This window comes from Abramis brama, assembly GCF_963993115.1.
Source record: "Abramis brama genome assembly, chromosome: 23".
In the NCBI taxonomy this organism is placed as follows: Eukaryota; Metazoa; Chordata; class Actinopteri; order Cypriniformes; family Leuciscidae; genus Abramis; species Abramis brama.
The window spans coordinates 24,577,162-24,588,891 of NC_139985.1; the positions used below are offsets into that span (position 1 = coordinate 24,577,162).

General features: G+C 39.0%; 1 protein-coding gene across 3 annotated transcripts; it reads right to left on the bottom strand.

Annotated features, from left to right (window-relative positions):
* Positions 1-420: 420 nt before the first annotated feature.
* Positions 421-9,374, bottom strand: nr2f6b (nuclear receptor subfamily 2, group F, member 6b). 3 transcript variants are annotated; one of them, XM_084100527.1, is made up of 5 exons: positions 8,588-8,847; positions 7,087-7,437; positions 5,164-5,258; positions 4,399-4,974; positions 421-2,435 (listed from the first exon to the last, which is right to left on the bottom strand). In XM_084100527.1, exons 2-5 carry the CDS (start codon positions 7,353-7,355, stop codon positions 2,161-2,163), a joined length of 1,215 nt encoding a protein of 404 aa, XP_083956653.1. In that variant the 5' UTR covers positions 7,356-7,437; positions 8,588-8,847; the 3' UTR covers positions 421-2,160. The 3 variants fall into 3 exon arrangements, with proteins under 3 accessions (XP_083956653.1, XP_083956655.1, XP_083956654.1); XM_084100529.1 differs by lacking the exon at positions 8,588-8,847 and adding an exon at positions 9,205-9,374 and having other exon boundaries at positions 426-2,435; XM_084100528.1 differs by lacking the exon at positions 8,588-8,847 and adding an exon at positions 7,516-7,776 and having other exon boundaries at positions 426-2,435.
* Positions 9,375-11,730: the final 2,356 nt, after the last annotated feature.

Below are 11,730 nucleotides of genomic sequence, written 5' to 3' on the forward strand. Positions count from 1 at the left end.
AAGTCAGTGTAGTAGCCTATGTCTAGAATTTTCTTTATAAGGGAACGTTTTGTTTTTCCTCACTTATGATAAACTCATGTTTATATTATAAAATTTATGAATGTATTCTAACAACTTTGAAAACTTTTCCTTGTGAAAAAGAAATGTGCTTAAGTGTATTGAACATGCACTTGTAGTGTACTTCAAATTTTAAAAGTATATTTTGAGAGCACACTTTCATAAATGTTTAATACACTAAGGTACATTTTAAAAATGTGCACTTTTTAAGGTTTAACTTTAAAGTACATTTTAATTATGTTTTAATAATATTTTGTCATGATTTAAATAAGAACACTTATTTTTATGTGTTGACTGATATACTAAAGAACATACTTGATTTGAAAATTGCAAGTAACATGCAGTTAAATGTCTGAAAACATTACATTCAGTTTGCAATTAAGTTTATTCTTTTAAAGTATATCATTTCCATTTTAAGTACTTCTTATTCAAAAGGGTATGCTTTTATTAAACCTGAAGTATTTGACCAGTAAAGCAAATGTGTAGATGTCTGCAATCATGGAAATACAGTAATAATACAATTTAGACGAAAAGTTGGACCAAATATCCTTTTCTGCTGTTTGAAGTTTTTTTATTTGACTTTTTTTCAATACACTGCTGAAAATGCAACTGTCTTCCTACATAAGAGCTTGTTTGTTTATCATTGATTTTTATTTTTAATCTGCAAAAATACTTCCCACAGTCAGCAATGTAAAATTTTGTACCGTTTTTTCCACCCCAATGAAAAACTCACTAGATCTGTTTAAATAGGACAAGACATGGTCTATGTTTTGGAATAGCATACTACCATACTACTCATAATATTTCTTAGTATATAGTATGTATATTGTGCATAGTGTGTGATACCTGGATGGCAATTTACCAACGTATACATGCAGTGCACACTGCATAGAATACTGTATTCCACAATGCAGTGTATCATATTTTGATGATAAACATGCAATATGATGAGGTCATGTGACAACAATTAGCATAGTACTTTTCCGAACACTTAAGGTTGCATATTTCATACTGTTTCACTTAGTTTTTAATATAAAGCAGTATACAGTAGTGTGCAGTTTGCAGTAGCGATGTGCCCGAAGCCTAAATTCGGAAAGGCACACAAAAAAAAAATGAATAACACATTCTACGGAGCCCCTAAAGGGACATGTAAGGGTGGCTGAGATAGTCGGTTACATTACAGTACATATAAGATTTCACTTATCACGTAAAGATAGTAAGGAAAGATGACTGACAGGATGATGGCATAGAATTTGTTGCTCAAGAGATTCTGAGCGTTACTGACAAATACCTTATCTTGTAAAATGTGTGTTCAGTACCGCTGCTCCCTATACATGGAGTACGATTGTTCACGATTTAGAAATTTAAAGTAAAAAAGCAAACACATGTTCAAAAGTGATTTCAATACCCTGCGAACTGATAGCGGCTCTCTGATGGCTGCAAATTATATAGGCCAGCAATTTTAATTACCCAGCTATATAATTGCAAGGGAACGAAAAAGCATTGAAATATATTTTCCTCCCATCTCATTACTTTTTTTCCATCACCATGTCCTTTTAGGGGCTCCGTAGAATGCATCATTTCCTTTCTGAACATGGTATTCGGCTTCAGGCACATTCCTAGTTTGCAGTATGCAAGTATTCCATTCTAAACATAGCCATTGACTGTTCACCATTGATTTTTCAAGTATATATATATATATATCCCAACATTTCAGTCTGTTACAAAGATTCTTAATGTACATCTACACTAATTCACTATGGTCTCAAAAGAGAAGAAGGTGGCCTATTATAAACTCTTCTTTAAAACTCTGGATCTGTGTCACATATTCGCGGGCTTCTTCATAATCAGCCCTTTGTTTATCATTCATCTTGTCAAATGTTTTTGACAGAATTTGTTGATGCTCATGATGTGAAACATGAGGTATCCTGGTACTGAATGGCTCAATTTAACTGCATAGGAACATATTTGTCATCCTCTTTTAGTCATACACTATATACAAAATCAACAAAACCAACAACACAACATCTATCCACACAGTTACTGTGGAATCATGGGAGCAGCCTGAGATGGGACATGGGAACAAGTTCTCTGATTGTTCATCTACTGTCCAGGTGCGTACGGCCAGCTGATGGAGCTTCCAGAGAGCTGCATGTCCCGGATAAGCGTCTCGATTGGCGTCTTGCCTACCAGCCGCATGAAGAAGAGTTGAGAGATGAGGTTTGCGGGAACGGCTCTCAGGGCAGGCAGTCGCAGCAGGAGTCGGCCGAAGCGCTGGGGCTGACCCGGATACTGTATGCGCTCGTACTCCGTCAGGGCCACCTGTGCTTTCTCCTGCAGGCTCTCGATGTGTGCCGGATCTGACAGCCCACATGCGTCTGAAGAGGAACACAGAGATTACAACACAGCTGTAAGTGAAATAACAGTAAACGGCGAGCGCAATGGAAATTTGGCATTGTTATTTTCTCTTTTACAAAGATAAGCTTAAAAAATAATGGCCTGACTGGGCCTCTTGACTTTTTAGAAATCAGTTTGTGAAGAGTGACTTTTAGCATGTTGCTATGCCTGTACTAACATGTTCTGAGGGCTTTAAGCATGTTGCTATGCCTGTACTAACATGTTCTGAGGGCTTTTAGCATGTTGCTATGCCATTACTAAAGTGTTATGAACAGTTATAGCATGTTGCTATGCCTATGCCTCACATGTTCTAAGGGCTTTTAACATGTTGCTTTGCCTTTACTAACATGTTCGGAGGTTTTAGCATGTTGCTATGCCATTACCAAAGTGTTATGAATGGTTATAGCATGTTATGCCTATGCCTTTACTAACATGTTCGGAGGTTTTAGCATGTTGCTATGCCTTTACTAAAGTGTTTTGAGGGCTTTTAGCATATTGCTTTGCCTTTACTAACATGTTCGGAGGTTTTAGCATGTTCCTAATCCTTTACTAAAGTGTTTTGAGGGCTTTTAGCATGTTGCTATACCTTTACTAACATGTTCTAAGGGCCTTTAGCATGTTGCTTTGCCTTTACTAACATGTTCTGGGAAGTTTTATCATGTTGCAGTACCTTTACTAAAGTGTTCTGAGAGGTTTTAGCAAGTTGCTATATCTTTACTAACATGTTCGGAGGTTTTAACATGTTGCTTTGCCTTTACTAACATGTTCTGAGGGCTTTTAGCATGTTGCTTTGCCTTTACTAGCATGTTCTGGGAGGTTTTAGCATGTTGCTATGCCTTTACTAACATGTTCTAAGGGCTTTTAACATGTTGCTTTGCCTTCACTAACATGTTCTAAGAGGTTTTAGCATGTTCCTAATCCTTTACTAAAGTGTTCTGAGAGGTTTTAACAAGTTGCTATATCTTTACTAACATGTTCAGAGGTTTTAACATGTTGCTTTGCCTTTAGTAACATGTTCTGTGGGCTTTTAGCATGTTGCTTTGCCTTTACTAACATGTTCTGGGAGGTTTTAGCATGTTGCTATGCCTTTACTAACATGTTCTGAGAGGTTTTAGCATGTTCCTAATCCTTAACTAACGTGTTCTGAGAGGTTTTAGCAAGTTGCTATGCCTTTACTAATATGTTCTGAATGATTTTAGCATGTAAATATGCATTTATGTGCTATTGTGAGAGGTTTTAGCATTGTTTGCATGTTTGCAAACATGTTATTTAGCATGTAGTTATGCACTTACTAACATGTGTTGAATGGTTTTTAACATGTTGCTGCTATGCCTTTACTAACTTGTATTGAGGGGTTTTGGAATGATGCTTTGTGTTCACATGTTATGAGAGGTTATAACTTTTTGCTATACCTTTACTAACATGTTCTGAGATGTTTTAGCATTTTGCTAAGCCTTTCCTAATGTTTTCTGAGGGGTATTAGCATGTGGCTATGTCTTTACTGAATAGTTTTAGCAAATTGCTAAGCATTTAAGAGGTTCTACTATTTGCTATGTGGTTAAAGTTCTTAGTGGTTTTAAGCAAGTTGCTATGCAGTTTGTAGGGTGTTCGGGGGATTGCTATATGGTTACTCAAGTCAAAATTTCAGCTCAAAAGTTTCTGTGATTGTCATAGACATGGCTAAATGCCTCTTGAATGTGGCGAAGGGCAGGTGAAAATGTTAAGTTTGATACCTACAATGTAATAGCACTCCTCTGAAAGACAATGTTTGTGTAAACAGTCTGGGACGAGTCTAAGCAAATTAATTCAAATTTATATCCCTAAGTATAAACCGTAGTAATAGTTATGCATTACTATGAATATCTTGATTTAATAATGATTTTGGTGAGAATTCTACAAGACTGTACTTTTGGAATATATTTCTTACATGGGTTCATCACTCACCTGGTGAGAAAAGAGCGATGGCTTTCAGACAGCTATATTCAGCAGAATCCACCTGCAGTCGAGCCAGTTTGTCCACCTGGTCCTGGAAGACCCGCACCTGGTCCATGAAGGACACGACGCGGTCAGCGGGCATGGGGGAGGAGTGAAAACCAGCAGCTGCTAGTAGGGGGGCCGTGTGCAGGGGCAGAGCTGATTGAGCTGCATTCAGGATGAACAGTTCACTCCAGCTGAGCCTCAGAAGGGCCACCTGCTCCGACACGGGCAGGTCAGGAAAGTACGGAATATTCCGGGCCCACTCTATGGTACTGAAGAGCAGTCGGGCTGCCAGCTCACATATATTGTCAATGCCCATGATGGAGCTGTTGGCTCCTGTGAGCTGCTGGCCGCACTGGGCTCCGTAGCGGCTGTTGGGGTACGGCTCTGCCCTCAGCAGCTGAGAGATGAGTTCAGACACTGGCTGACCATTATAGAAATCAGCACCCATGCCCGGACCTCCTCCAACATCACCGCCTGCTCCAACCATGGAGGCTGGGCTGATGCCTGCGTGTGAGGGAGGAATCCGACCACGCTGGACCGCTGGAAAATAAAATAAAAAATCCAACAAATTATAAACAAATAACTCCCTATTCCGATGATACAAGTAACATGAAACTGGCCAATTTATGTAGGAAATTGTTTTTTTCAGGACAACTGTCAGGTATTTAGTAATAATAAACAAGAATGTATTTACAATGTTTACATTACACATATTACTGGTTTGCTGACCTTCTTTCCTCATACCGACCCGGAAGCACTTCTTCAGACGGCAGTACTGACACTGATTACGGTGGTGCTGATCAATCTGACACTCTCTGTTTGACCTGTGAAGGTAATTTAGATACCTTTGAGCCAGGAAAGTACACGAGATAACAAAGCGTAATTAAGATTTAGCACTTTTCCAAAGATAATGAGTGTTCAAATAAACAGAGAAACTGTAAATAGTTGTGAACATCATTTACAGATTGAATTTGTTTTGTCATGTTGCATGATTAAAACAAGATCAAATTCTTAATTAAATAAAATTTCAATAATATTTTCCCTGAATGGGGATATGTTTACTGGACAATGATGTACTAAATCAGTCCTTAAGTTTTTCCTCTGTGTTTTCACGCGTACAGATGACAACGTTGTCAAAACGATTCCCGTCAACACGGATCCGCGAAAACGACTAAAAACACTGTTCTACTGCCAGGCCAGTAGTTGGCAATATCACTTTCTAAAGAAACACCATTCGCCTATAGACTGAATATGTGCATGCGCATTTAACAACGTTTTTTTGTAGTTTACACAAAGACGATAACGGTATAGTTTTCAAAAACTTTCAATCCCTATTTTAAAACTTTGCATTTTCAGGCCCCCAAAACATAATTGTTGTGTAAATGAAAGGCCAAAATGCATAAAGTTTTTAGTTTTTAGCTGAAAACGGTGTCGTGTAGTCCTTTTTTCATTCTAGTACTATCCATTCCTGACATGGAAATTTTGTGCAGAATAAAGGCATATCTTGGGAATATTGTTATATTGAGACTTGACATACAAAACAATCTTAAGTACATATCAGCTTCACTGTAATTTAAGACACAATCACCTTTATAAATGAAATATTAAATTAATTATCTTGGATTGCACAACATGCACAATTGTGTTTCGACAGCCATGTATATATGTGCCACATTCAGCTGTAATGGCTGGGTATTTTTGAGGAAATGGAAATGTAGCATGTTACATGTTCCTCGGAACAACACAATCACAGCCAATTAAGTTTGCAGTTGGTTTGCAAAAACTCAGATTTCAGGAACTGTTGCTGATTAAATCACTGGTGGACATGCTGTTGTTTTTTCATACATTTGAACTCTGCTCAACTTCTGTCGCATCGCAGTTTCTGTCACCTCAAAAGTCCAGTTTAAAATGACTTGTGGTTTCTTTGTCATTGTCAGTATTATTGCTCATCAATGAGAGATAGCTTGGCTGTGTCCAAAATCGCATACTCTCTTGAGTAGGTACTTCTTTTGAATAAGTAATTACTTTGTGTGTTCGAATGTAATTTGGACATACTACATTCGCCATGTTGTCATTATTATGTGACCTAGCAGCATCAGTTGCATTGCTTCACTGCCATTCATAAATCCTCTCCTGTTGCCTACTAGGCTATATAGTAGGGAAGTATGCGATTTCGGATGCAGCCCTTGTATGGCTAGTCGTTTGCTGCGTTGTACCTGGTTCGGACAAGGTGTAAGTGACCTGACTGGTGAAATACAATTGTGCTCAAGTAAGAAAGGATTTGATGCAATGTGAAATCAGATCCTCTTTACTTGCAGAAAATGGCCTAAATCTTAACATTAGTACTTATTACTTGATTAACATTATAACATGATTACTTTATTTATTCATCTCCTCTATTACAGGCTCTGATTCATGAGTATGTTAATGTTCACTTACATACACTCTAATTTTAATGTCAGTAAGAGGTTAGCAGAGTTCACAGAAAGTTCAGCCAAATTCCTTTGCTGAGCTACATCTGGAAACTGAGCGTGTGATTGGCTGTTGTCTTACCAGTCACAAACCAGTTAATTTCTTTTATGTGGGAAAACATGAACCTGTTTGCTTAACAATGGAAGACAGCGTGATAGATAATGCATCTGTGTTTCTCACCTGCAAGTGTAGTTGAGGTTCCGTCTGATGCTCCTTTTAAAGAAACTCTTACAGCCTTCGCAGGTGAAAACGCCATAGTGCTTGCCGCTGGATTTGTCTCCACACACACCGCAGTCCACCACACAGGCCTTGTCCTCCTCGCCACCTTCTACGTCGCTGTTCCCTGCCCGGGGCGAGCTCCCCTCCTCCTCCCCCCGCAGGTAACCTTTCTCAGCGAGTCCATTAGCGCTGCCGTTGGGGTTGGCCCATCCCCCGCTCACCATGGCCATGTCTGTGTACACCAGCAGGAGCTGCTTGAGAAACCTTCCCGCGTCGAGAATTCAGAGCCGCCCCGGAGCGAATCCCTTTAAGCTGCAGACAGTAAGCCGAACAAGTCAGACTTGGAGGAAAAACACGTTTAACAGTACTCTGAAGACCTCCAAGGCTTACCAGGCTGACATGTTATTGCCGCCAAATGTCATATCAAATCCTGTGAGGGGAGCGCTCATCCCTGTTGCTTTTCTTCATGTCCTCTAACCACAAAAACTCTGAAGATCTCAAGATCCGTTTGATTCAATGAGCAGTTCAGAGTTGGACAGCTTACCTTGCCCTTTTCACAGGAAATGATAAATTACACATAAACGCACCCAGACTTCTGGGGGAAAAACAAGCTCATCCACATGCTGCACAGCTCGGAGACGTGGATAAAATGAAACTCACTAGGAAAACCTAGTCGACATGCCCCCTAGTAACCAACAAGTTAAACCAGTTCCTTCTGTGCTGAGAAACACGGCGTTGTGTTTAGAAACGTTACGGGTATTACAAGTCAATTGGGTAGGTTTGACTCAACCTGCCAGTGTTATTTGTATTCATTTGTTTTAATCACCTACAGAAGAAAAATCACTTAGTATCTCGATAGTTTCCACTAATCTCATAAGTGTCTTCTCCAGAGTTTCAGAAGAGATCCTCAACAGTGTTCTCTGAAGATACCAATGTCTTTGAACTCAAACATTTCTCATAAAATTCTTCCGAGACCATGTTAACTGAGATATCAACATCCATTTTATAGCTTTATGGTTTAACTGTGGTCTAATTTGTGTCTACTTTTACTTTCCCTAAGGGTTAGGAGAATCTGAGAGTTGATAACTGAGAACTCCAGTCCCCTGAGCTATGAAAGAGTAACATCTGAGCCATAAAATCTGGGGTTATCTAAACTTCATACAGTCCAAAAGAAACTGCCTCCTTTAAACTGCAAGTAAAGAGTTGATTTCCAAACAGCACTAAACCACAATGCCAAACATGCAGACAGCAACCTGGGTAATGATAAACAGAACTCAGCCCCCACCCTTCTCCTCAAGGATCAAAGTTCAAGAAAGTTCCTTGGTCTTTCTCGTTGTTAAACAACACAATCCAGAATGCTCTTTCAACTTGCTTCTCACTGTAGAGAAGGAAGCACCTTTGGACCATGCAGAGGAAAGTCTCAGTATGCTCTGTGCAAATACGACAGAAAGTCCTTCCGTACCTTGTTTCGTCAGTGCCGGTTCGTCCAGCCGTATGGTCTACGGGGCCTCAGCATTTCCAGGAACCGATCCGAAGCTCTTTTAACCGTCTGCCACTTCCCATCCCCTGCTTTTCTCCATTCATCAGTAAATCATGAGATCCAGCAGTCAGGAGAGACAGCTGACCCGAGCGTCTGTGGTGACTGGCCAACAAACCTTGCACTGTTCTCTGTCTCTCTCTCTCTCTCTCTCTCTCTCTCTCTCTCTCTCTCCGAGTAGTGGCGGGTGAGCGAGCGTGTGTCTGTGTGTTCAGGGATTTGACACTGCTATTCAAGCCCTCTGGTTGCCATGGTGCCGCCTGCCTTATAAGGGTAATAGAGTCAAAGAGCAGTGAGTGGGCTGTAGCCACTCTACACAAACAACCAGGAATGTGTTACCACACACACGGTTAACCCCTCAAGGGATGACCATAGGTACACTCAGCATGCATCTTAGGATGGTGAAGACATCTTAAGTGAAGATCTCAACATCAGAAGGAAATGATAAGGTGTGTTAGAGTGATTAAAATCAAATTACATGACAGACTACAGCCAAAGATTTTATTTTAAAGCTTGTTATTTCACTGCAGAAAGTTACTCACCAAACTTTAGCTTGGACAGTGTAAAAAAAACAACTAAAAAAACATGCAGGCCCTGTATTTCATCTTATTTCAATCATAACCAATCATAACCTAATATTATTAAAGAAGTCTTTATTTTATATAGATGTATTCTGGGAGAGTACTGAGTACTGTGCTGAGCAGCTGTAAATGTGGTGTATTTGTGCAGTGAAGAGCTTAGAGCTGATTTGTTAATCTGATTTAGAGCTTTTTTAGATCACTCTCTGAGGAGGAAGCTCACGGAAATCTTTTTGTCTTCTTATCTAATTGTTTTGGCTTTTCCCTGCTGAGAAAACTGAAGCTGGTTTGGTCTTAGCTGGTTTTGGTTGGTCTAGCTGGTTTCCAAGCCTGACCTGGTGTCAAAACTCTCCTAAATCCAGCAAACAGCAAACAGGGTTATGTCAGATGTTACAATAAATAATAATGTTTTTAAATAATAATTTTATAATCATTTAAATATTTTTACCTTTTTTATTTATTTTCTTCATCTTTGACACTCTTAAATTACTTCGTGATACAGTATATTCTAATACAAATTGATACTATTTCTTTGTATTGATGCTATTTTGTTATTTTCCAAGTCATTTAATCATTTAAAAATTTGCTTCCTACAAATTTCAAATGGCACATTTTGAGCCATTTGTTCTCTGCACTCTCTGCACTCTTTGCTTGCTTTGCTGTGTTTGTTTTCACTCTGTGTTTCCAGGTTTCTGGGGTTGAATTGTTGGTCTTTGATCCGTAATACAGCCTCTCCTGGAGTCTCTCTTTTCAACAAAGGCATTATATATCTCAGATTATCCTAGATCATTTACCTAGTACATGTATGCGCACACATTGGAACATCCAGTCATAATTTCATAATTTTCATAACTTTACATTTTATTCTGCCCTTAATTCTTTCCTTTTATCATCTGTATTATAGTATTGGCGTTTACAAAGGTTTTATTCTTATCAGATTTTTCAGGGAAAAGCTTAGTTTCAACGATGCTGTGGCCTTACAACATTAATAGCCCAGACAGTCTGAGCTCTTGGTTCAGGTGTTGAGGAATGTGGTAAGTGGGTTTAAACTTTAACCATTTCATAGGTGTAAAACCATTTGCCCGGGCAACACACAAACACACACTGAACTCAGCATCTATTAGCGTCATGGTGCTCTCTGACCCAAACGAGAGGTCTGTCTCCCGATGTTGTGGGACCTTTGACCTTAACAGAGAGACTGAGCGTCAGACACTGACCAGCACGCCGCAGCAGGCCGTACAGGAACATCTGCTAGGGCCACAGCGGAGCACGGCAGGGCCAAGAATCAACATCCTCCACCCTGAGAAAAACAGAGAAAACTGCCTTCATTCGGTGGGAAAGTCACACTTGAGCAATTGTTATTCAAATAAGTTGACCTCAGTATTGATTACAAGGTTTTTAAAGATGTGTTGCACCAACTAAATATTTAGTCAAGTGTTCCTCTAAACAAAGGTGGAATAATTAAAATAATACTTGATTATGTTCCTATAGAATCTATAAAAGTATCACCTTGTCAAGCACTTAACGTTAGCACAAGTAATGTGTGTATCTGTAAAATAAAACCAATTTGAATAAAATGTAGAGAAAATAAATTACAAAAAATAGAATTCAATTTGATTTATTTACAAAATTCTATTAATTTAAAATAAAATCAATTATTTCACTTTATTCTCTACATTTCTGCAGCTTTTGTGTAGTTAACTTTTCAAAACTAGAGAGAGAGAGCTCAACACACTGCAACTGAAGAAAAGACATGCAAACCATCGACAGTTTGACAAAACATTCTCTGCAAATACTCACAACGCAACCACATACAGAAAGAAGGTTGTGTTGTGAGTATTTGTAGCGCGTTTCTGTATTTGGTTGTGTTGTGAGTTTCTGTATTTGGTTGTGTTGTGAGTATTTGCAGCACATGTGTTGGCAAACTGATGAAGATGTTTTCTTAATTTACTGGTGTTTTTTCTATCCGTATGCATTTTCTTCAGTTGCAGCGTGTTGAGCTCTCTCAGCCACTGTAATTTTTGTTTGTTTTTTTGCGATTGATTGCATTAAATTTGTCACTGCAATATTAAACATTTTTAACTGTAATGATTAGCAAAAGTAAATAAATTGCACTAAAAATACAAAACTACCATTTTGCAGCTGAGACAGGGAAAACAAGGGATGGAGCAAGAAGGAGGGAAAGAAAAAAGGGTCAGCTGGGGTTATTCAATGGGCTCTAATACGCTCAATGAAGACATCTTATTGGGTAAAGGGATTACAAACATGCTCCCTTTAGGCCCATGCTGCCTGCTTTCACCTCTAAGATTCTTACTCTCTTAATCTGTCTCTTACTAGAAAAGAGAGTTAGGGTTTTATGTGAGGTCAGTGTTTGTGTGGTGTAGTGGTTTTGGGTCAGTTAAGGCTGTGCATGGAGACTCCAATGTATCCAATCTAGCAATGATACAGTATGTTATTATTTGAAGGGTTAGTTCACCTAAACACTGCCAA

Bases quoted from the DNA above. Each gene is read 5' to 3' on its own strand.
- nr2f6b (XM_084100527.1), bottom strand. From the start codon at position 7,355: ATGGCCATGGTGAGCGGGGGATGGGCCAACCCCAACGGCAGCGCTAAT. The intron at 5,259-7,086 runs GTGAGAAACACA...TTACCTTCACAG, and splicing joins AACCTCAACTACACTTGCAG to GTCAAACAGAGAGTGTCAGA. The intron at 2,436-4,398 runs GTGAGTGATGAA...GTTCCTCTTCAG, and splicing joins CATCGCTCTTTTCTCACCAG to ACGCATGTGGGCTGTCAGAT.